The sequence below is a fragment of the Myxocyprinus asiaticus genome, chromosome 8 (genome assembly GCF_019703515.2).
Source record: "Myxocyprinus asiaticus isolate MX2 ecotype Aquarium Trade chromosome 8, UBuf_Myxa_2, whole genome shotgun sequence".
NCBI lineage: Eukaryota > Metazoa > Chordata > Actinopteri > Cypriniformes > Catostomidae > Myxocyprinus > Myxocyprinus asiaticus.
This window is the reverse complement of record NC_059351.1, coordinates 18,513,622-18,539,873: the sequence shown is the minus strand read 5'-3', so window position 1 is coordinate 18,539,873 and position 26,252 is coordinate 18,513,622. Positions and strand designations below refer to the sequence as shown.

Sequence of the window (26,252 nt, the reverse complement as noted above, 5' to 3'; positions counted from 1 at the left end):
ATTTGTATTCAACAAATAAATATATACAATATATAATTTTAACTTATTAAACTAATTTGGTCATTTTAGAATATAAAATATAACATATTACCATAGGCTATTACTATTATCATAATGATAATTTTGCAACAGAAAAATGGAGGCTAAAGAGTAAACTTGTTCAAGAACAATTTCTGGGGCCGTAATGAATTATGACACACGACAATTCACCTGTAGTCCCAGTGTCGTTGCATGTTATTTGCATATGCATCTTGAGACAGTCTGAGATTCACTGCGTTCTCATAGACAATACTGTTTTTACATACTGCTCCCAGATGATTGACGGGGAAAAAAAGCAACAATTCACCATCTGCACATGTTCCGTGAGACACGGCCACGCTGCGTGCGTGGGTGCCAAAGCGCAAATTAATTTCTGAACAAAAAAGCAAATCAGACACGCTCATCGCTGGAATTTCTTTCGTCTGTTCTTCAGAATATAATCAGGTGCGTTTCTTCAAGCACGTGTCTTTGTGTCTAGCGGCATTTCTTGTAGACTGCGGCGGGTAAATATGCAAAATTTCCTGCCACTGCGCACGAATACCCAGGATGTTAGCAGTGTCAGACAGAATCTGTAGTGTGACTTCTGACAAATACTCTCCACAACACCTCTCAAATAAACATTTGGATAATGCACAATAACAGGAACATTTGAGGTCCAACAGTGAACAAACGGTGCTTGATGATGGCTGTAGCAGTGGTGCATTAAAGGACAAAATGTAAAGAATTAAAGAGACACATTCTCAGAGAGAAAACCTGTTAGTGTGGAACTCTGCACAAATATAGCTTTCTATATTTATTTATGAATCATTATAGCATTCAGGTAAACATTTAATTTTTCTTTTTTTTAATAAAAAAAAGATCTATTTTTCATCAGGGAGACAATTTTAAAATCGTTTGGATCAAGAATCGCGATATGCTACACAATCTTTTTTTTTTTTTTTCCACAGCCCTAGTAAAAAATTATATTTACTGGTAGGTGAATGCAGCCATTTATTACTTACAGTTGAAGTCAGAAGTTTACATACACTTAGGCTGAAGTCATTAAAACTCATTTTTTAACCACTCCACAGATTTAATATGAGCAAACTATAGTTTTGGCACGTCGTTTAGGACATCTACTTTGCGCATGACACGAGTAATTTTTCCAACAATTGTTTACAGACAGATTGTTTCACTTTTAATTGAGAATATCACAATTCCAGTTGGTCAGAAGTTTACATACACTTCAGCCAAGACCTCAAAAACAAAAACTGTGGACCTCCACAAGTCTGGTTCATCCTTTAGAGCAATTTCCAAATGCCTGAAGGCACCACATTCATCTGCACAAACAATAGTACACAAGTATAAACACCATGGACCACGTAGCCATCATATCTCTCAGGAAAGAGACACATTCTGTCTCCTAAAGATGAACATAGTTTGGTGCGAAAAGTGCAAATCAATCCAACAACAATAGCAAAGGATCCTTGTGAAGATGCTGGAGGAAACAGGTAGACAAGTATCTATATCCACAGTAAAACGGGTCCTATATTGACATAACCTGAAAGGCTGCTCAGCAAGGAAGAAGCTACTGCTCCAAAACCACCATAAAAAAGTCAGACTACAGTTTGCAAGTGCACATGGGGACAAAGATCTTACTTTCTGAAGAAATGTCCTCTGGTCAAATGAAACAAAAATTTTACTGTTTGGCCATAATGGCCATTGTTATGTTTGGAGGAAAAAGGGTGAGGCTTGCAAGCCTCAGTCACAAATGGGTCTTCCAAATGGACAGTGACCCTAAGCATACCTCCAAAGTTGTGGAAAAATGGCTTAAGGACAACAAAGTCAAGGTATTGGAGTGGCCATCACAAAGCCCTGACCTCAGTCTGGATGAAAATTTGTGGGCAGAACTGAAAAAGCATGCGCGAGCAAGGAGGCCTACAAACCTGACTCAGTTACGCCAGTTCTGTCTGGAGGAATGGGCCAAAATCCCAGCAGCTTTTGTGAGAAGCTTGTGAAAGGCTACCCAAAATGTTTGACCCAAGTTAAACAATTTAAAGACAATGCTACCAAATACTAACAAAGCGTATGTAAATTTCTGACCCACTGGGAATGTGATGAAAGAAATAAAAGCTGAAATAAATCATTCTCTCTACTATTATTCTTACATTTCACATTCACAATAAAGTAGTGATCCTAACTGACTTAAGACAGGGAATGTTTTCTACGATTAAACGTCAGGAACTGTGAAAAACATTTAAATATATTTAAATGTATTTGGCTAAGGTGTATGTAAACTTCTGACTTTTTTGTATTTTTTGTTTGTTTGTTGCACCACTCTGAGTAAACTCAAGAGACTGTTGTGCTTGAAAATCCCAGGAGAAATACTCAAACCAGCCCGTCTGGCACCAACAATCATGCCACGGACCAAATCACTGAGATCACATTTTTCCCCATTCTGATGGTTGATGTGAACATTAATGGAAGCTCCAGAATGTATGATTTTATGCATTGCACTGCTGCCACATGATTGGCTGATTAGAAAATAGCATGAATAAGTAGGTGTACAGGTGCACCTAAAAAAGTGGTCACTGAGTGTATATCAGATATCATCAAAATGCTGAAAAATAAAAATTTTTTTAGCCCTACAACAAACAGAATTTTGTCTGTGAATTTACCCAGCACTTCAAGTGTGATGTTTGTCTCTCCGAGTGTGACAGTATCGAGCGGTGCGCTGACCTCACAGCGGTACTCGCCCGCATCAGCCTGAGTCACCCTGTGAAGTAGAACTGTCGCTCCGTCAATCTCCGCACGACTACGAAAGGGTCCTAAAAACACAAAAGATGCTGATCGACACATTTTAAAGCAATAAAAGTGACAGTGTAGCGCTCTCAAATCTGTTGAACTCTGTTCAAGTTGTCTTTAAGAAAAAAAAATATAAACAATGGTTTTACGAATGATTTGCATGAATTGCGCTCTGCTCATATTTCTTGAACGAGGTCCAACGTGGAGGAAAAATCTGCATATTTCCACAAACTTTTGTACAATTTTGAGAATGAGAAACATTAAAATTTTACATAATTTTGCATAATTCTGCTGGCTCAGAGTGTGTACGGCTCTTCTCACAGGACACGTCATAGTTAACAAATGTCAGTTACCTTTGAAATGGCCCTCAAAATAAACAAAGGACACATCTTTATCTTTCTTCTTCCATTCAATGCGTGGATTCTTCTCTCTCTCTGTTTTAAACTCACAGGAGAGTTTGGCATCTGAGCAGGAGAGAGAAAACAAGTTATACTGAATGAGAATCAAATACTGAAAACACGTAATTCACAGATGTCTGAATGGAGCCGTTTGTCAGTGTTGGTATGCGAGCAGAGTAGAATAGGTGTTTTTAATTAATTCTCATGAGAGCTGAGTGACAAGTGACAGCAAGCACTGAGAGCGTCAAAAAGTTGTGACATTTTCAACTTTATGCAAATGAGAGATAAAAAAAAATCCCATTGTTTGCACTCATTCATTGTGGCTGGGTTAACAAGTGTGCTTTCAGTATTCTAAAATAAAGTTAGCATTTTTACAACTGTAATTGTGCATATGACTTTATTGACTGTACACTGAAAGCAATCACTCGCTGTACATTGTACAGACACTCCTGCGCCAGTGAATGCACAAACTAACCTGAATATTCCAGCACTTGCACTCTGGGGCTGCTGCTGGTCACAGTGACGGGGGCCACACAGACGCCTGAAACACAAACAATGACGAACGGTGATCAATTCATGATCAAATTACATGTTCTGCATTTTCACAAAGAAAAGAGCATTGTTTGTAAAGCAGCACAAAAATAGTGTTAAAGTTTGAGTTAAGTTACTGTCGGCCGTGTACGAGAATGGACAAACAGTGCAACACTGTTTTCGCAGTGTACAGTCGACTACATAGTTAAAAATATGTCAGAAAGAAAAAGACCACAATTCGGTATGCAAATATATGAAAGAAAGAAGACCAAAGGTAAATCAGCATTCAAACATTACAATCCTCATTGTAATGAAATATCAATGCATGTCAAAAGAGATTTACAAACTTAAATCTTAAATTAAGTTTATACAGCTGGAGTTTCGCTTACTGCCCCCTTGAAAACAGGCGGTTCTTTAAGCTTGAATTTCTCCGATGGTAGGAATATTCCTTAAGGTTTTATTTTTACACACATATATACTTATTCACACTGAATTAATTCTTTAAATCGACAGCCTAAATTTTAAACATCTAGACACTAACATTGTCATTAAGTGAAAGGTTAACCAAAAATTGAAATTCTTTCATCATTTACTCACCATCATGCCATCCCTGATATGTGTGGCTTTCTTTCTTCTGCAGAACACAAATGAAGATTTTTTTGAAGAATATCTCAGCTCTGTAGGTCCTTACAATGTCAAGTGAATGGTGACCTGAACTCAGAAGGTCCAAAAATCAATTAAAGGCAACATAAAAGTAATCCATACAACTCCAGTGGTTAAATCCATGTCTTCTGAAGCGATATGATAGGTGTGGGTGAGAAACAGATCAATATTTATGTCCTTTTTTTTACTGTTTTAATCTACACTTTGACTTCCACATTCTGGTATGGAACTGACATTCACATTCAGCAACCTTCTGGTTGGGGCTGGTCAAAAGTGGAGATTTGTGGTAAAAACAAAATAAGGACTTAAATATTCATATGTTTCTCACTCACACCTATCATATCTCTTCAGAAGACATGGATCAAACTGCTGGAGTCAAATGGATTTCTTTTATGCTGCCTTTATGTCCTTTTTGGCATGCAGGTCAACATTCACTTGCATTGTGAGACCCAACAGAGCTGAGATAATCTTCTAAAAATCTTTGTGTTCTGCACAAACAAGTCTAAATTTGAATAATGTCTAAATTTAGAATAACGTTTACATTTCTGACCATCATGGACTACATACAGTGCATTCATGAAGTATTCAGACCCCTTCATTTTTTCCACATTTTGTTATGTTGCAGCCTTATGCTAAAATTATTTAAATAATGTTATTTTTTTTCACATTAATCTACACTCCAATACCCCATAATGACAAAGCAAAAACAGATTTTTTATAACTTTGCAAATTTATTAAAAAGAAAAACTGGAATCATCACATAAGTATTCAGACACTTTGCTATAACACTTTAAATTTAGCTCAGGTGCATCCCATTTCTCTTTCTTCTTTGATTGGAGTCCATCTGTGGCAAATTCAATTGATTGAACATTATTTGGAAAGGCACACACTTTTCTATATAAATTCTCACAGCTGAAAATGAATACCATAGCAAAAACCAAGCCATGAGGTCAAATGAACTGTCTGCAGTGCTCAGAGACAGGACTGTGTCGAGGAATAGATCTGGGGAAGGTTAAACAAATTTTTTGGCTGCATTGAAGGTTCCCAAGAGCACCATAATTCTTAAATGGAAGAAGTCTGGAACAACCAGGACTCTTCCTATAGCTGACTGACCAGCTAAACTGAGCAATAAGGGGAGAAGGGTCTTGGTAAGGGAGGTGACCAAGAACCCGGTGGTCACTCTGGTTGAGCTCCAGAGATCATGGGTGGAGATGGGAGAAACTTGTAGAAGGACAATCATCACTGCAACACTCCACCGGTTCTGGGCTTTATGGTAGAGCAGCCAGACGGAAGCCTCTCCTCAGTGCAAGACACATGACAGCCCTCTTATAATTTGCAAAAAAAGCACCTAAAGGACTCTCAGACTGTGAGAAACAAAATTCTCTGGTCTGATGAAACGAAGATTGAACTGTTTGACCTCAATTCCAAGCGTCATGTCTGGAGGAAACCAGGCACCGCTCATCACCTGCACAATACCATCCCAACGGTGAAGTATGGTGGTGGTAGCATCATGCTGTGGGGTTCATTTTCAGCGGCAGGGACTGGGGGACTAGTCAGGGTTGAAGGAAAGCTGAACGCAGCAAAATACAGAGATATCCTTTTTCTTATTTTATCCCCTTTTCTCCCAATTTGGTATGCCCAATTCCCACTACTTAGTAGGTCCTTGTGGTGGCGCGGTTACTCACCTCAATTCGGGTGACGGAGGACAAGTCCCAATTGCCTCCGCTTCTGAGACCGTCAATCTGTGCATCTTATCACCGCAGAGACTCCACATGTGGTGGCTCATGCTACTCTCCACGATCCACGCACAACTTACCATGCACCCCATTAAGAGCGAGAACCACTAATTGCGACCACAAGGAGGTTACCCCATGTGACTCTGCCTCCCTAGCAACCGGGCAAATTTGGTTGCTTAGGAGACCTGGCTAGAATACACAGATATCCTTAATGAAAACCTGGTCCAGAGCGCTCAGGACCTCAGACTGGGCAGAAGGTTCACCATGTCCTTGAGTGGCCCAGCCAGAGCCCGGACTTGAACCCAAGCGAACATCTCTGGAGAGACCTGAAAATGGCTGTCCACAGATGGTCCCCATCCAACCTGACAGAGCTTGAGAGGATCTGCAGAGAGTAATGGCAGAAAATCCCCAAATCCAGGTGTGCAAAGCTTGTCACATCATACCCAAAAAGACTTGAGGCTGTTATCACTGCCAAAGATGCTTCAACTAAGTACTGAGTTAAGGGTCCGAATACTTATGTCAATGTGATATTACAGTTTTATTATTTTTAATAAATTTGCAAAGTTATCAAAAATCTGTTTATTTGCTTTGTCATTATGGGGTATGGAGTGTATATTGATGTGAAAATAAATAGTTTAAAGCATTTTAGCACAAGGCTGCAATATAACAAAATGTGAATAACATGAAGGGGTCTGAATACTTTATGAATGCACAGTATCTCACCCCCTATATGGCATGCTTGTTGAAATGAGGTGCACCTTCAGCAGTAGGCTGATCCTACCTTGGATCAACAGGGAGCGCTACAGGTCATTTGTGTCTACTGCCATAAGTCTGTACAATTCATCCCCCATGTGCAGAGGCACCACTGACTATTTGGGGAACTTGCTGGTCAACTAGCACCACCTCCACACCCCAAGAAGGTTGCTGTTGTACCATATTTAAAAAATGTATGAATGGTTCTGCCAACTTTGTCTATTGGAAATTGAAGTGCCTTGGAAATGTACTTTTAGCCATGACCTTTCTTGTGTAATGAAATAATCTCCTCTATTAGCTTTTGAGACAGCTTATTTTTAATTGCATTTTTGCATAGAAATACATTTTTGCTTACAACGATAAACTTAAATAAGTGCCCTTGCAGATTGATGACTTAATTTAGATTTAAAACAATTACTTGTGTAGCCTTACATATTTAAGAAACAGCTACATGCAATAGGGGTTGAATAATTATGACATGGCTGTTTTTTTAAAAATCCTGCTATTTAGAAATAATAGGTTATATATTCACACTATGACTTTGAATGTGTCAATCAACTGATATAGATGTAAAGTTTAAAAATTCTGGGTCATCAGAAAAGCTTACCTTTGTAAATCCTTACTGTCTTGGGGGGGTTGAATAATTTAGATTGCAACTGTATATATAATATATTATAATAAATGTCTATTTTTCCAGCCTGTTGTATTAGTATTTATTTATCACCCCTTATTTATTTTAGATACAGTTCCTATATTATTATTTACACAGGGCAAACACACTATTTATTAAATCTACTTTTATTACGTATCCTATTTTAATGTCTGGAAAACCAGACTTTTAAATATTACATTTTAAAAATGCAATGACTGGAATTGTTCGGTTGAAGGGGGTACCAAACTGTGAATCCTGAACAAAACAGTTTGGTGAATACTGTTTACACGCTGACAAGGTATGAAAGTAGCTATGTGGTTAGCTAGTTAGCTATAAGCTTGTTGCCACGGAGAGCAAAAGATGGACTTTATTTACAGTTGTGCTCAAAAGTTTGCATACCCTGGCAGAAATTGTGAAATTTTAGCACTGATTTTGAAAATATGACTGTTATATGAAGCCATTTATTATCACATAGTTGTTTGGCTCCTTTTAAAATCATAATGATAACAGAAATCACCCAAATGGCCCTGATCAAAAGTTTACATACCCTTGAATGTTTGGCCTTGTTACAGACACACAAGGTGACACACACAGGTTTAAATGGCAATTAAAGGTTAATTTCCCACACTTGTTTAAATTGCAATTAGTGTCTGTGTATAAATAGTCAATGAGTTTGGATGCACTGAGCAGGCTAGATACTGAGCCATGGGGAGCAGAAAAGAACTGTCAAAAGACCTGCGTAACAAGGTAATGGAACTTTATAAAGATGGAAAAGGATATAAAAAGATATCCAAAGCCTTGAAAATGCCAGTCAGTACTGTTCAATCACTTATTAAGAAGTGGAAAATTCAGGGATCTCTTGATACCAAGCCAAGATCAGGTAGACCAGGAAAGATTTCAGCCACAACTGCCAGAAGAATTGATACAAAGAAAAACCCACAGGTAACCTCAGGAGAAATACAGGCTGCTCTGGAAAAAGACGGTGTGCTTGTTTCAAGGAGCACAATACAACGATACTTGAACAAAAATGAGCTGCATGGTCGAGATGCCAGAAAGAAGCCTTTACTGTGCCAATGCCACAAAAGAGCCCAGTTACAATATGCCCGACAACACCTTGAGAAGCCTCACAGCTTCTGGCACACTGTCATTTGGAGTGACGAGACCAAAATGGAGCTTTATGGTCACAACCATAAGCACTATGTTTAGAGAGGTTTAACATGTCCTATAGTGAAAAGAATACCATCCCCACTGTGAAGCATGGTGGTGGCTCACTGATGTTTTGGGGGTGTGTCAGCTCTAAAGGCACAGGGAATCTTGTGAAAATTGATGGCAAGATGAATGCAGCATGTTATCAGAAAACACTGGCAGACAATTTGCATTCTTCTGCACGAAAGCTGCGCATGGGATGCTCTTGGACTTTCCAGCACGACAATGACCCTAAGCACAAGGCCAAGTTGACCCTCCAGTGGTTACAGCAGAAAAAGTTGAAGGTTCTGGAGTGGCCATCACAGTCTCCTGACCTTAATATCATCGAGCCACTCTAGGGAGATCTTAAACGTGTGGTTTATGCAAGACGACCAAAGACTTTGCATGACCTGGAGGCATTTTGCCAAGACGAATGGGCAGCTATACCACCTGCAAGAATTTGGGGCCTCATAGACAACTATTACAAAAGACTGCACGATGTCATTGATGCTAAAGGGGGCAATACACAGTATTAAGGACTAAGGGTATGCAGACTTTTGAACAGGGGTCATTTCATTTTTTTCTTTGATGCCATGTTTTGTTTTATGATTGTGCCATTCTGTTATAACCTACAGTTGAATATGAATCCCATTAGAAATAAAAGAAATGTGTTTTTCCTGCTCACTCATGTTTTCTTTAAAAATGGTACATATATTACCAATTCTCCAAGGGTATGCAAACTTTTGAGCACAACTGTACTTTCCAGCATTGTGTCTCACCAACTAGGTAACAACATAGCGTGAAATCAACACTCAACAGACAGAATCCACCACCGCACCAAACGCTTGTTCGTAAATATTTACTATTGTTTGTTATATATGGTCTATATTAATTACCTTAGGATGTCCTATATTGTATTATATGTGGTACTTCTGTATGACACTATTTGCATAAGAAAGTGGTACACATGTTGGATGGCATGAGTACAGGGCGAGTACATGACAGAATTGTCATTTTTGTGTGAGCCATCCCTTTAAGTCCATGAAACTGCATGAGTCTGTTTCTCAAATGTTGAGTCTATAATGTTCCGTAATGAAACAGTAATGTTTTAGAAATAACACACAATGCTCCAAGCGCTCCAGGAATTGTTTTCGGATTCCCAGTAGAATGAGCAGGCAGAATATGGTGTTCTAAACATAGCAGAACTCATTCTTACTACTTGATAGATAGAAAAGTAACACAATGGTCGTCATGAGCTTCTGTTGTCCCATGTTTGTATGTGTGTGCGTGTATTATGATTTTCCAGCAGGAACAGGAAACAGGTGCAGCACTTCCTCACTCGTCTGACAGTCATTGTTTGACTTCCTGTTGCCGCTCATGTATCATTAGAAAAACAGAGTTATTAAGAGCAGAACACTCAAGAATAACATTCACCAAACAACACACTCCAACACAGACATGAGGGTTTCAGGAAGAAGGTTGGTGTTTGTCAAGGCATCAAAAATGTGACATGTTTACTGTTTCAGGAGCCCACTCAAAGTTGACGTATAACTATGAGTGAAAGTCAAAGTGACTTTGATTTTGAGTATAGTACACAAGTCGTACTAAGTACCGTTACGGAGCTTTTAAGATGCGTTATAGTAGGGATGCACTGATGTATCGGCCGCTGATATTTATAGGTCAATTACTGACCAAATTATCGGCATATCAGTTATTAGCATGAAAATGGCGATATGATAATGAATTATAAATAAAATATTGGATTATCAAAACACATTGTTAAAACTCTGTGTATTCAAATGCACAATCCAAGGGTTGGCACTCCTAAGAATGTAATATTTAAATTGTATTTTTTCTTGTTCTCACATTAATGAAGACAAACCAGATGTAACAGACGTGACAGTTGTGAAAGTGGCACTTACATACTGTGTACATGATCAGGAAAACCATCCAAAATGCTTTGACTCACTTTGTCAGCGCTGTGTGAGCAAGCAGCGCCCTCTACCGGTCTGGATGGCAATTTCCATTATTCATTACACCCCGATAGAATTTAAAAGGGGTTTTGTTCCTTTGGTTATAACTCTTAATTTTTTCGTGATGTGGTTGACATTTCTGTGGAATTGCCCAACATATGCATAATATGAATTTGTGATGTTCTATTATATACATGTAAAAAGTTCTGTTTTTTTTAAACTGCAAAAACAAAATTGGTCCTCTTTAAAATTTTGCCCTGTCATTTGTTTAACAGATCCAATCCATGTTCAATGGACCTTATTCACAACAGCACCATCTTTGATATTTGACAGGAATGACAACAAGGCTGAGAGGGATAGACGTACAGTCTCTTCAATGGGCTGTGCTGCAGTTTAAAGAGTCTTTGGATTGTTCCATGGACAAAACATGGAAAATCTTTCCAAGAACATTCAGTAGACAAAAAACTCATACTGTTCATGCTGTATCCCTCAGAGCCTCGTTGTCATTCACGAAAAAAATCAAAGATGACGCTACTGTGAATAAGGTCTATGGGAATTATTTATTGTTAGAACAATAAAAACAGCTTTTGTACCTCTTTGTCCATTTTTAAAGCATAATTCCTGAGCAAAGCAGTGATCTGAAGACAGAATAAATAAGTGGCAAAATATCAGAATTGGTATTCTGTGGATAGTCATGTGAAGCCATGCGAGAAGCGGACGTGTAAACGACGAGCTCTGCGCACTTTGCTAGTTTTTAATTATTTTTATGTTCTATATATATATATATATATATATATATATATATATATATATATCGGTGAGATTCGATACACCCTGCTATATATCTGTTCTTTGAAGTCAAAATGGCAAAGAATTCAAAATCCTCGGGCTCTGGAGACATTAAAAGACACTTACGTGCTCAAGCTGAAACCTCCGACAGGCCTGCAGAGTCTCGGTTTGGACGATGCGGCGGGAGAAATCCAGGGGCAACTGGCGAGCATGTCTGTGATGTTGATGAAAGTTGTTGCAGACTTAGAGGATCTTGCTGTAATAAGTCGATCGATTACGGCGATGGAAACGAAATTCTCCGAGTTGGTTACAAGATTGTCGGACGCCGAGGAACGTATCGATTATCTGGAGTCATCGGAAAGGGAATTAGCTGCTAATCCACTAGTGACCAAGACAGACTTGGAATGCATTTTGGAAAAACTGGATGACCTTGAGAATCGTAACTGGCGAAATAACGTCCAAATTGTTGGAATTCCTGGGCATGAAGGCAGAGATATGGTGAAATTCCTAGACGAGCTCTTCCCGAGTTTGCTCGACATAACAGACCATAAGCTGGAAATCGAGTGAGTTCACAGAGTCCGATAAAGATCTTGTTATGCGAGGTAAGGAGCAAAGGTAAACTTTCTTGGAAGAATCACAACATTGTCTTGTTCCTGGACTTTGCGAATTCGAGGAGAGAAACGCGATCGATTCAAGGAATGCAAGAAACTCTTACATCAACGGAAGATCGCTTTTGCACTGATGTTCCTGGCCAAACTGAGAATAGATACCAACGATGGCCGCAAAGTATTTACATGTCCCAAGCAAACACTATCCTTCATAGAAACAGTGGGGTGAGAAAACCATTTGGTGTGGCCCTCGAGTGGGCTGTCTCGCTGTACATACTCTTGACTGTCTGAGGAAGCTGGGCACCATTTTTGTTTCTTTGTGTGTTGGTTCCGCCTAGCGGTAGGGATGTGCGCTACAACTAATTTGACTGTCGTTTAAACAGAAGTTTTATAACCGACTAGTCGACTAGTCTAAAGAGAAAACAATTTTTAATGCTTGACCCATTTAAAATACTTAATCTATTCCAAATCCGATGCTAAATTCCACTGAAATGGGGCATTTATCTGCAACATACTCACATTGAATTATGATCATTGTACATTAAATATAGAACATTACACGCATTCACTGAATCAACATTTGCGAATATTTAATAGACATATTTATTGAAAACAACTGAATGAATAGTGAAGGATCAATGGAACAACCATTAAAAGCCTGTTCTAAATGGAAATCACCAAGTAAAAGTTACTTAACATATTAAAACAGTCAGGACATTGTTGAAAATAATTAACAGGTAGACTAAGCCAAATCTATGAGAGAGAAAAAAAAATGTGCTGACAACTTGCGCGTATTTCACGACGTGCAGTCGTGCATTAACCATTGATCTAATATGACAGCTGTTCGGTAAAGAACGTTAACCATTAACAGTTAAGATGTAAAAATAAATAAATAAATAAATAAATAAATAAAAAGTAGCTATAGGAGAGTAAAAATAGGCCTGTGATGTAGCCTACAATAAACCTAATGTATTCTAAACATGACGTGCACACAGAATAAAAGATAGTTTAACAAGTTAAGCAGTCGGCACCTCGTTGAAAATAGCCTTCTTAATCAGCAGATTAAAAAAATTGCATACCTAGTCTAAAACAGTTATTTTTTAGTCTACTAACTCAAAAGCATAATTTGTTGATGAGTCGACATGGTCTGGTGAAAGACGGGACTTGACTCACCTGAGGCGCCTGTCCTGGGCTTGAAAAAGCCTGCTCAACGGAAACTGCACAGATGTACAGATGTAAAGAAGACTCAAATGTGAAAACATCCATAGGGACTTTCAAACATTTGGAAAGCCGATTCCCGCACCACCGAAGTGATTTCATAACTACTTTGCTGAGTTTACTTGTCTAGCGAGAGGACATTTTCCTGTGCGCACCGCGAGAGAGAGGGAAGACGCACGCGCAGCCTGAGGTGAAATTAAACTATGTATCTGCTCCAGAAATCCTCTTTTTTAAAATAATATTTGTATTATTCATTCTATTTAAAATATGTAACATTAATATGACAGTAATTTAAGTGCAGCCTCTGTAAAAATATAAAGCCAAACGTAAATGTGTAAAAATTATTATCAGTTTAATGGGGGGAATATTAACCGACTAGTAATTCCAGTGTCAACTAGCAGATTCAGAACCGTTTAGTCGACTAGTCTCGCACATCCCTGCCTAGCGGCTGGAGTTTGTTTTGTGGAATAACACTCCTTCAGACATTTGTGGAAGAATCTGCTCATTCTTTGTGCTTATGCCTCCTATTGGCTGGAGTTTGTTTTGTGGAGTATTATTTGGAGGACATTGGAAGGATTAAGTCATCTGCTGCACTCATGAACAGCCAGCTCACTGAACACCCGTTTGTCTGTCCGAGGAAACTGAAAGGCTTATACATACATATATATATATATATATAAAATTTGATGGCAAAGTTGTCGCGGGGGCGCCGATTGGCGCTGTCGTGCGTGGGGTTAATGCTCACATTTTTCTTTTTTCTGTTTGTTCGGTTCGGGGGGGGACGTTCGGGGTTTGATTGTTGCACTAATGGGGAATATGGTCTTTATAATCTTGTTTTTGACACAATTTATTTTTTCTAATATATCAAAATGTCAGATGTTAATATGAGTGGGTTATCTTTCTCCACGTGGAATGTGAATGGGTTGGGGCACCCCATAAAAAGAATGAAATTTCTTTTCTTAAGCGTAAGAAATATGAAATAGTGTTTCTTCAAGAAACTCATCTTTCTCCGCAGGAAGCTGAAAAATTTAGGAAGATATAGGGTGGACTTGTTTTCTTTAGTGCTGACTCAAGTAAGAGAAGGGGAGTCATTACACTGATAAGTAAGCATCTACAATTCAAATGTCTCAAACAGATTAAAGATAAATTAGAAGAGTCATTATAGTTTTAGCAGAAATTCATGGGCAAAGGTTGAATTTAGCTAATATTTACGCACATAATGCTGATGATCAGGGCTTTTTTAATAGATCTTGAAGGGATGTTACAAGCCGCTGGCACCCCTCATGATATAATATTGGAAGGAGACTTTAATCTTTTGATGGACTCAGTCCTTGATCATAGTGAAGCAAAAGTGTGCAAGCCCCATAGAGCAACACTGACACTTCACAGGATGTGTAAAAATCTTGGTCTTGCAGATATTTGGTGACTTTTAAACCCATCTAGTGGGGAGAATTAATTTTTTTTCATCAATACATAAGATTGAATCTAGAATAAATGTTTTTATATATATATATACACACATACACACACACACACAGGGTATATATATATATATATATATATATATATATATATATATATATCTCTCCAAGTCCCTCATTTCATCTATTGTTGATTGCTCAATTGGAAACATCTTAGTCTCAGATCACGCCCTGGTGAGTTTAGAGGTGTTGCCACATATAGAGAAAAAGAAATCATATAGTTGGCTCTTTAATGTATCCCTTTTGCAAAATCCTGAATTCCAGCAAATGTTAAAGGCTGAATTCAATGTTTATATGAAGACCAACTGGTCCTCAGTATCCTCTGTGGGTGTGGCTTGGGAGGCACTTAAGGCAGTTCTTAGGGGCCGGATCATACAGTATGCCTCATTCATTCAAAAATCCAGAACACGAGAACTCGTGGAGTTGGAAGGGAATATTAAAAGTGCAGAAGCAGAGGTGAAGAGCCGAATGTCGTCTGATGGCCTCAGAGAATTGACCTGACTGAAATACAGATTTAAATACAGATTTAATACTATTTTGTCGCAGAAAGTGGAGTTTTGGTTATTCAGGGCAAGACAGTCATATTTTGAGTTGGGGGACAAAGCAGGAAAACTTTTGGCTAGATATATAAAGCAGAAAGAGTCTTTTTCTACTATTCCCTCAATGAAATCTGCTGGTGGTGAAATATTTACCTCAGCCATTGATATTAATAATGCTTTTAAAGAATTCTATCTTGAGCTTTATAGTTCCACGTCTTCGTCTACTGATGAAGATATTAGAAACTTTGTGGAACCTCTAGGACTCCCTAAATTGACAACAGAGCAAAAAAAATTCCCTTGATTCTAAGATAACCTTGGAGGAGCTTGACGAGGTAATTAAGGCTCTGCCTACAGGCAAGGCTCCGGGGACAGATGGCTTTGCCGCTGAATTTAGATCTTATGCTACAGAACTGGCTCCACTTTTGCTAGAAGTTTATACGGAATCATTAAAGGATGGAAAGTCACAGCCAACCATGACACAAACCCGGATCAATCTGATTTTTTAAAAGGACAAAGATCCAAGCGAGTGTATGTGTTACCGTCCAATTTCCCTGATCCAGCTAGACGTTAAAGTATTGTCAAAAATTTTGGCTAACCGATTAAATAAAGTTAAGACATCTCTTACACATATAGATCAGGTGGGGTTTATTCGGGGCCGCAGCTCTTCTGATAACATTAGGCATTTCATCAATATCATGTGGTCAGTGGCGAATGATCAGACTCCGGTCACTGCCATCATACTTGATGCCAAAAAAGTGTTTGATATGGTGGAGTGGGATTATCTTTTTACGATTTTGAAAATGTACGGGTTCGGGAATACTTTTATTGGATGGATTAGATTACTTTATAGACATCTGTTAGTGGCGGTACAAACAAATGGATTAATTTCAGATTATTTTACTCTGGATAGGAGCACCCGGCATATTTGCCCTCTTTCCCCATTATTGTTCTGTCTTGCCCTGGAACCATTAGCAGCCACGATAAGAAAGGAGGATGATTTTCCAGGGGTGACAGCGGGAGGTATGGTGCATAAGCTTCTGCTTTACGCAGATGATATTTTACTATTCGTGTCTGACCCCACTAAATCTTTGCCTTGCCTACAAAGAATTATTAATTCCTTTTGTAAATTCTCAGGATACAAAGTCAATTGGTCTAAATCCGAAGCTTTGGCTCTGACAGTGTACTGTCCAGTAACGGCTTTCCAGCCAGGCGCCTTCCAGTGGCCCAAACAGGGCATTAAGTATTTGGGTATTTTATTCCCAGCAAGTTTGTCTGATTTATTTAATTTTGACCCTTTAATAAAAAGGTTTGAGCGATGTGGGCAGGTGGGCTTCATTACATTTATCTATGATTGGGAAGGTTAATGTTATTAAAATGAACTGTATTCCAAAATTAAACTACAGTGCATCCGGAAAGTATTCACAGCGCTTCACTTTTTCCACATTTTCTTATGTTACAGCCTTATTCCAAAAAAAAATTCATTATTTTCCTCAAAATTCTACAAACAATACCCCATAATGACAACGTGAAAGAAGTTTGTTTGAAATCTTTACAAATTAAAAATCAAAAAAAAAAAAAAAATCACATGTACATAAGTATTCACAGCCTTTGCTCATTACTTTGTTGAAGCACCTTTGGCACCAATTACAGCCTCAAGTCTTTTTGAGTATGATGCTACAAGCTTGGCACACCTATTTTTGGGCAATTTCTCCCATTCTTCTTTGCAGGACCTCTCAAGCTCCATCAGGTTGGATGGGGAGCGTCGGTGCGCAGCCATTTTCAGATCTCTCCAGAGATGTTCAATCGGGTTCAAGTCTGGGCTCTGGCTGGGCCACTCAAGGACATTCACAGAGTTGTCCCGTAGCCACTCCTTTGTTATCTTGGTTGTGTGCTTAGGGTCGTTGTCCTGTTTGAAGATGAACCTTCGCCCCAGTCTGAGGTCCAGAGCGCTCTGGAGCAGGTTTTCATCAAGGATGTCTTTGTACATTGTTGCATTCATCTTTCCCTCGATCCTGACTAGTCTCCCAGTTCCTGCCGCTGAAAAACATCCCCACAGCATGATGCTGCCACCACCATGCTTCACTGTAGGGATGGTATTGGCCAGGTGATGAGCGGTGCCTGGTTTCCTCCAGACATGACGCTTGCCATTCAGGCCAAAGAGTTCAATCTTTGTTTCTCATGGTCTGAGAGTCCTTCAGGTGCCTTTTGGCAAACTCCAGGTGGGCTGTCATGTGCCTTTTACTGAGGAGTGGCTTCCGTCTGGCCACTCATACCATACAGGCCTGATTGGTGGAGTGCTGCAGAGATGGTTGTTCTTCTGGAAGGTTCTCTGTGGAGAGAAGAGAAACGCTGGAGCTCTGTCAGAGTGACCATCGGGTTCTTGGTCACCTCCCTGACTAAGGCCCTTCTCCCCCGATTGCTCAGTTTGGCCAGGCAGCCAGCTCTAGGAAGAGTCCTGGTGGTTCCAAACTTCTTCCATTTACGGATGATGGAGGCCATTGTGCTCATTGGGACCTTCAATGCTGCAGAAATTTTTCTGTACACTTCCCCAGATCTGTGCCTCGATGCAATCCTGTCTCGGAGGTCTACAGACAATTCCTTGGACTTCATGGCTTAGTTTGTGCTCTGACATGCACTGTTAACTGTGGAACCTTAGATAGGTGTGTGCCTTTCCAAATCATGTCCAATGAACTGAATTTACCACAGGTGGACTCCAATCAAGTTGTAGAAACATCTCAAGGATGATCAGTGGAAACAGCTCAATTTTGAGTGTCATGGCAAAGGCTGTGAATACTTATGTGCATGTGATTTTTTTCGTTATTTTATTTTTAATAAATTTGCAAAGATTTCAAACAAAATTCTTTCACGTTGTCATTATGGGGTATTGTTTGTAGAATTTTGAGGAAATTAATGAATTTAATCCATTTTGGAATAAGGCTGTAACATAACAACATGTGGAAAAAGTGAAGCACTGTGAATACTTTCCAGATGCACTGTACCTGCTACAGTCACTCCCTATAGATGTCCCCCTCTCTTATTTCAAGCAATTTGAGAACATAGCAAAGTCTTTCATTTGGAATGGTAAGCACCCCAGATTACATTTCAGTAAACTGCATAGGCCGACTGACAAAGGTGGGCTAGGCCTACACAAGATTCTGTTTTATTATTATGCGTTCGATCTCAGACATTTGGCTCATTAGTCGCTTCCACCTGAAAGAGCCCCTCCCTGGCTTTGTATTGAACAGGAAGTTATTGCCCCTATTTTGCCATTGCAAAGCCTTTCTATCAATCTATCTGGAAAAGATAAACTACACCCCATTATCTCGCATTTGCAATCGGTATGGACAAAAGTGTCCAGAGTGCTTAATTCGGCTATTAATCTAAATGTTGCCTCGAGCTTATGGCTGAACCCTAAACTATGTATCAATAAGTCCCCTTTCTGCTGGTCAGAGTGGATTGTGAGGGGGGTTACTACACTCTGTGACCTATATGACAGTAGTTTGTTGAGATCTTTTGAAAATTTGGTTCAACATTTTTGGGATCCCCAGATCTCAGTTTTTTTAGGTATCTACAGCTGTGTCACTTGCGCTGTACTATTTTTGGGAATAGCATTCACCCACCTAAAGTGGCAGATACTCTGGGAGAGGTGATTACTGCGGAAAAGGTCATGAGGCATCAGTGTATTACTCCCTGTTAATTCTGGGTCTGGGGGATGGAACCTCGACTGCTCAAGAGATTATGAGAGAAAGATTTAATCTTGGAATTGGAGGAGGGAGAGTGGGATAGACTGTATCTAGAGACGCAAGGGTGCTCCTTATGCAATTCAAGATTTTACATTAGTTCTATTGGACCCCCTCTAGATTGTATAGGCTTGGTCTTAAAGATACACCCAACTGCTGGCGATGCCAATCAGAGGATGGAGACATAACCCATGTCTTTTGGGGGGGTGTTGAGATTCAGGAGTTTTGGCTGAAGGTTCAGAGTCTGGTGTGCGATATATTAGGCACTTGGGTATCATTTTGCCCCAGACTCTGTAGTTTGGGTGATGGGGTGGTCATTGACATTGAAAATAGACACATGAAGAGTTAGGTCTTAACCAGTGTAATGATCACCAGACAGATCATTCTAAGGGGCTGGAGGTCGGCTGGAGCACCTTCCTTTCAGGAGTGGTGCTCGGAGATGGGAAGGGTGGCGGCCTTTGAGGAGGGGTCGTTTAGAAGAATGGGGAAATATAATGGGTTCATGGAGAAATCGGGAGGGTATATATCATTTATGGATGGGTGATTATTTGTTTTGGTGTCTGTGTGTCTATATAATTTGCAACCACTGGGATGTTGTTGGGGCCAGAGTATGGTTGGGGATTGGGAGGGGTAATAGTGGGGGTTAAGGTTGATTCTGTGTATATATGTTTTGTTTTTCTGTGTTCATTTATGAGAATCAATAAAAATTGTTAATCTGAAAAGAATATACTGTATAGTTTTTTGCTAAAATCTGTATTGGCCAAAAAATTTCATATTGGTGCATCCCTAATTTATAGTGATAGTTTTTCTGTTTTCGACTTGTCATTGTGTGGAAAGGATCGGCGTGAACGTTCCCCAAAAGAAAGAAAGTCATACAGGTTTGGAACATTTGACCATTTTTCTGATCTCAGACCTGGCTGTGACAAACACATTTTGCTCTGCAACTTATCGCCTCCCTCTGTGTACTGATCACAACCTTACTCCCCACATCTTTATCACCTCTCCCTCCTTCTGAAAGCAGTGGAGATATCAGGCTTTGAGAAAAAGAAGGAAAGCTTTAGGGAAAGAGAAAAGAGTCATTGTGTGAGTCAAGCACTGACGGCTTTCATGACGGAGTCTACGACAACACTTGCTGGAACTGACAGAGTAAGATAAGGAGGAACCTGATATCCTCACAACATATTTAGTGCAAGTCCCTGAGTGAACCACACGCACAGACACACACACGTCACTATATGACACTTGAAAGCTTGAGTCAGCATATACACAATAATATTTGACTTACAGCATTTGAAAGCTCTTAAAACACTTTTCCACATGCATGAGCGGATTCATCATTACCAATGACAACGAAGGGAAAATAAGTATACGTGGAGATATATTTATATGCAAGGAGGGATGCACCGATATACTGGGTACTGATATTTATCAGCCAATTATTAATGAATTTAAAACCATCAACATATAAGTCATAAGCATGAAAATGCAGACATGAAAAACTGATGGTTTATTTATAATTATGTAAATTTAGCATGTTTCTAGTGTGAACACACAGATTGCTTGTAGCTGGAATATTACCACATCTGGTTAGAACAAGGTGTAACTCCAGCCTCTTGAGGTGATTTAAAAACAATCATGTGGGGATTTGCTGTATCTAAATCTTTCATCAATGACCATACTCATCCATGTTTTTACTTCAATGCATATTTTTAATTTTGATATTGATTAGATAATCGTGTTCTAAATTGAAGCAAGAGCATGCAAAGAAAAATGCGACTACATGAAACCATGCCCCATCTGCACATACAGTGGCATGCAAAAGTTTGGGCACCTCTGATCAAAATTTCTGTTGCTGTGAATAGCTAAGCGAGCAAAAGATGGCATGATTTCCAAAAGGCTTAAACTTAAAGATGACACATTTCTTTAATATTTTAAGCAACTTTACTTTATATTCATCTTTTACGGTTTCAAAATAACAAAAAAGGAAAAGGGTCAAAAGCAAAAGTTTGGGCACCTTGCATGGTCAGTACTTAGTAACACCCCCTGGCAAGTATCACAGCTTGTAAAAGCTTTTTGTAGGCAGCTAAGTGTCTTTCAGTTTTTGTTTGGGGGATTTACGCCCATTCTTCCTTGCAAAAGGCTTCTAGTTCTGTGAGATTCTTGGGCCGTCTTGCATGCACCGCTCTTTTGAGGTCTAGCCACAGATATTCGATGATGTTTAGGTCGGGGGACTGTGAGGGCCATGGCAAAGCCTTCAGCTTGCCCCTCTTGAGGTAGTCCGTTGTGGATTTTGAGGTGTGTTTAGGATCATTATCCTGTTGTAGAACCAGTCCTCTTCAGCTTTTTTACAGATGGTGTGATGTTTGCTTCCAGAATTTCCTGGTATTTAATCCATTCTTTCCTCTACCAGTGAAATGTTCCCCTGTGCCACTGGCATCAACATAAGCCCAAAGCATGATCAATCCACCCCTGTGCTTAACAGTTGGAGAGGTGTACTTTTCATGAAATTCTGCACCCTTTTTTCTCCAAACATACCTTTGCTCATTGCAGCCAATAAGTTATATTTTAACTTCATCAGTCCAAAGGACTTGTTTCCAAAATGAATCAGGCTAGTTTAGATGTTCATTTGCAAACTTCTAACGCTTAAATTTGTGGTGAGGATGTAGGAAAGGTTTTCTTCTCATGACTCTTCCATGAAGGTCATATTTGTGCAGGTGTCGCTGCACAGTAGAACAGTGCACCACTAATCCAGAGTCTGCTAAATCTTCCTTAAGGTCTTTTGCAGCAAAACAGGGGTTTTGATTTGCCTTTCTAGCAATCCTACGAGTTCTCTCTGAAAGTTTTCTTGGTCTTCCAGACCTCAACTTAAACACCACCATTCCTGTTAACTGCCATTTCTTAATTACATTATGAACTGAGGAAACGGCTACCTGAAAACGCTTTGCTATCTTCTTATAGCCTTCTCCTGCTTTGTGGGCATCAATTATTTTAATTTTCAGAGTGCTAGGCAGCTACTTAGAGGAGCCCATGGCTGCTGATTGTTGGGACAAGATTTGAGGAGTCAGAGTATGTATAAAGTTTTGAAATTTGCATCACCTGGCCTTTCAAAATGATGATTGTGAACAAGCCATAGCCCAAACAAGCTAATTAATGTCTGAGACCTTGGTAAAAGTTATCTGTGATCTCAAATCTCTTGGGGTGCCTAAATTTTTGCATGGTGCTCCTTTCCCTTTTTTCACTCTAACATTTTACAAAATAAAAATAATACACTAATATTGCTTCAAATGTTGAAAAGAATGTTTCATCTTTAACTTTACGCCTTTTGGAGATCAGTTCATCTTCTACTCGTTTAACTATTCACAGCAACAGAAATTTTGACCAGGGGTACCCAAACTTTTGCATGCCACTGTACATCATGTCACCAACTTCATATCTTGCAAATAATAAATCCTTAATCTAGTGAATATATAGGCTATAAAAATGTTTATTTGGTAAATACATAATTATAGAGCATTGTAAAACAGAGACAAGTCCCTGTCATTTCAAAATAAGAGTCCCAGGTGTATCCTTTATAGTTAAAAATCCCAAGTTATGCACCAAATCTTAATTTTTTCTGGTTATTGGTTGAGCAATAAACTGCATCTGGGATTTTATTCATTTTGGACTATTGTAGCCTCTGCATCTGTGCAGTTCATAGTAAAAAAATTAAATTAAAAAAAAATTTAAAAAAAGGCTAAGATTTGCCAAAACAGTGATATGATGTCATAAGTTGCAAAATATTGGTATCAGCAATAGTTTATCAAAACAATTGGTATCAGCCACAACTTTTCATATTGGTGCATCCCTATATAAGTATTTTCATACAAATCAACACACGCAGTAGACAAATCTAGATGCTTGTGTTTACTGGTTTGTTTATGATGTGTCCAAACTTCATCTAAAACTATTTGAAACATTTTCAAATGGTATTATAATAATTTTGCATGCCATTTTTGAGTTCATATTACTTTAGAAACTACATGGAGTATTTTTACTTTTATAAATACTTTGTCACACTGCAGGACTATTGAAAAAGGGCTGTAAAGAAGCTCAAAGGTGATAAAAAATTTTGGAAAACCTTGAAATGGTGTCGAGTTACAGCGCCTAAAATACACTTTCCCCTATACATCATATAAATGTTGACGTCAATAAAAAAAAACTGCATTTGCAGCCCATTTTACTTGAAGAGTGAAAACGAGAATAAAATGTAGTTGGGGCTTGATCTTATTCATGAGGAATTGATGGTCTCTTTAATATGACAGGTGGAAGAGGGCTTAATGACGTCAGCTGAAAAGAAAAGCTGATGAAAGCTTGCAAAGACAAACATTTCATTCTTTTAAAATAAAGTGCTCTAAAGAATCATGCTAAATAAGCTCAGGAATGTGTCCTAAATTATATTTTGACTTCATGTTGATTTGAAGTTAACTGTAAAAAGGTGATTTAAAATTGTGAAAAACATAACGGTACCTATAATGCATACTTTCCCTTTTAATATAAAAGCTCAATGCTGAAAAAAAAAAAAAGTTCATGCCCATGTTATTTATCGAATGCGAAGTATCACCATACAAATAAATCCACTTACAATATATAACAATAAATAATAATGGCTGTGAATTAAGGCACAAAAAAAAAAACCTGAAGTTTGATTGATCGTTGTGTTGATTGGTCGAGTGTTTGCAAGTTTGGAGAGCGAGAAACACACAACAAAGGCCCTCTGTGTGTGTGTGTGTGTGTGTGTGTGTGCGTTTAACTACCCTGCAACAGCTGGCACAGATAACCCCACCCTCAAACACACACACACACAACTGAGTTCAACCCCCTTTCTGTCTCACTTTCGCTGACACACATCATCATATTAGTGACGTGTGCACGCTGAGATGCAGAATCACAGTAAACTAGACTTTCACACTCATGCCAGAATCAACAGATGCACTTAAACACCAGAGGTGTTCCTCATACATCTAAACCCTCACAAACATCCCGTTCATGACTGGAATACACCACTAAACAATCACGGACCAGAACCAAATAAATACCACTCATGTTGAGCATTATTGCACAACTCAAGCGCTTTTGACCGAGTTAAATCCAGTATCCACTACCAAAAACATACATGGGTCTCCTCTTTCAAATAATTTATCTTCGGGTTTCCCACACCTTTTGACCAATGAAATTACTTTTCGTAATTCAAGATACTATAAAAATCACTCACAAAAAATAAGAAAAAACATATCCAGCTAATGAAATATTTTAGAGCAAACATAACTAGAAAAGGTCAATTTCATTCTAGAAATTTCCATGACATTTAAAGGGATAGTTTACCCCCCAAAAAATGAAAATTCTCTCATCATTTACTCACCCTCATACCATCTCAGATGTGTATGACTGACTTTCTTCTGTGGAACACAAATGAAGATTTTAAGAAGAATATCTCAGCTCTGTAGGTCCATACAATGCAAGTGAATGGTGACAAAAACTTTGAAGCTCTAGAAAGCATATAAAGGCAGTATAAAAATAACCCATAAGACTCCAGAGGTTTAATCTATGTTTTCTAAAGCGTTCCAATCAGTTTTGGATGAGAACAGACCAAAATATTTAAAAAAAATTAACTGTACATCTTCCCATTGCAGTCTCAAGGCACAACATGATTTCAAGCTCGATTACACTTTCTAGTGCTTGATGTAAACGCAGAGCACTAGATGGTGCTAGAAAGTGTAATCGAGCTTAAAATCATGATCGCCAAGGAGACTGCTGATGTCAAAATTTACAGTGGAAAAAGGAGTTCTATTTTGGTCCGTTTCTCACCCAAATATGCTTGGATCGCTTCAGAAGACATGGATTAAACCACTGGGGTCATGTGGATTGCTTTTATGCTGCCTGTATGGTTTTTTTTTCGGAGCTTCAAAGTTTTTGAATTGTGAGGACCTACAGAGCTGAGAAAATCTTCTAAAAATCTTTATTTGTGTTTTGCAGAGGAAAGAAAGACACATCTGGGATGGCATGAGGGTGAGAAAATGATGACAGAATTTTCAGGTGGACCTTTCCTTTAAGATTAACATTTTGGAATTCCCTGATATTTCTAGGTTTTATATGGCAGTGGGAATCCCAATCCTAACTAACTAGTACAAGAGAGACATGAAATGAACTAAAGCTCGAAACTAAATTTCATAAAAGAACTAGGTACCTACCTTTAAAAAATATTTTGTTTAGAACTATCACAAATATTGGATAATACGTTCCAAATAAGTGAAAATCTGGTCAAACATATGTTTATAAACACAACTGCAGTCCATCAAGAGGGTTTCGTTTCACACTCTGGAAATATATCAATGTTTTTAGAGAAAGTTATATTTAATATCATTAATGCCATTCAAATCGAACAAATTTATATTCATTAAACACTCATCTTTAGAGCTTTTCCATAAGGTTATTACTTTAACCCTTACCAAAAAAGTACTGTAGCGATACTATAGTGCAGAGATGGTATCAATATATACTAATTGTAACAAAGTAAATCATATATGATAGCTGCAGACAGCACGCACGCTCTAAACACACACACAAGCACTTACTGAGAGTAGTCTAATCTTATTCTCTAAAGAAGATAATAAGACTTTAAGAAGATCAGATGGAACAAAGCACTTACTCTGTATTAATATCAGAACAGCCACGGACACAAACATGTTCTCCAGAAACTGCTGAACTCTCCAGAAGAATCCAAGAAAGAACGATACAAACACTTATAGAAGAGTTATATCCCCAGTATAGGTCTATTGTCACAATATAATGCTTTTTAGAATGTGTCGGAAAAAGAGCGTGTGCACCTCTGTCAGCCGTCCAACACTGCTTAGTCTGTCTCTGAACTGAACTAAGCGCGCGCGTGTGACTGCTGGAGTGTAGAGGGCGGGAACAGCGCTAATTACATAACACTCATTACAACGTTAATCATACAAACAAACAGGCGTATATAATTAATAGTATGAATTCATATTTAATAAGTGCTCTAAAATCTGTAGGATGCAGTACGAGAAATCTGACAACATTTCGGTCGCATTTTCAATCAAAAGAAATAAACAATAAAACGTATAGTTCCGGCTCTGAAATGTGATTGGTTGAGCCTGCAC

General features: G+C 38.7%; 1 protein-coding gene across 2 annotated transcripts in view; it reads right to left on the bottom strand.

The window, feature by feature from the left end:
• jam2a (junctional adhesion molecule 2a) overlaps window positions 1-26,006 on the bottom strand; it is a 33,936-nt gene extending 7,930 nt beyond the window's left edge. For both annotated transcript variants that reach the window (XM_051705371.1, XM_051705372.1), the window contains exons 1-4: window positions 25,775-26,006; window positions 3,697-3,762; window positions 3,177-3,287; window positions 2,697-2,846 (exon numbers count right to left, since the gene is read on the bottom strand). In XM_051705371.1, the coding sequence (XP_051561331.1) occupies window positions 2,697-2,846; window positions 3,177-3,287; window positions 3,697-3,762; window positions 25,775-25,811 (364 nt within the window). In that variant the 5' untranslated portion in view covers window positions 25,812-26,006. The remainder of the gene's footprint in view (window positions 1-2,696; window positions 2,847-3,176; window positions 3,288-3,696; window positions 3,763-25,774) is intronic.
• Window positions 26,007-26,252: the final 246 nt, after the last annotated feature.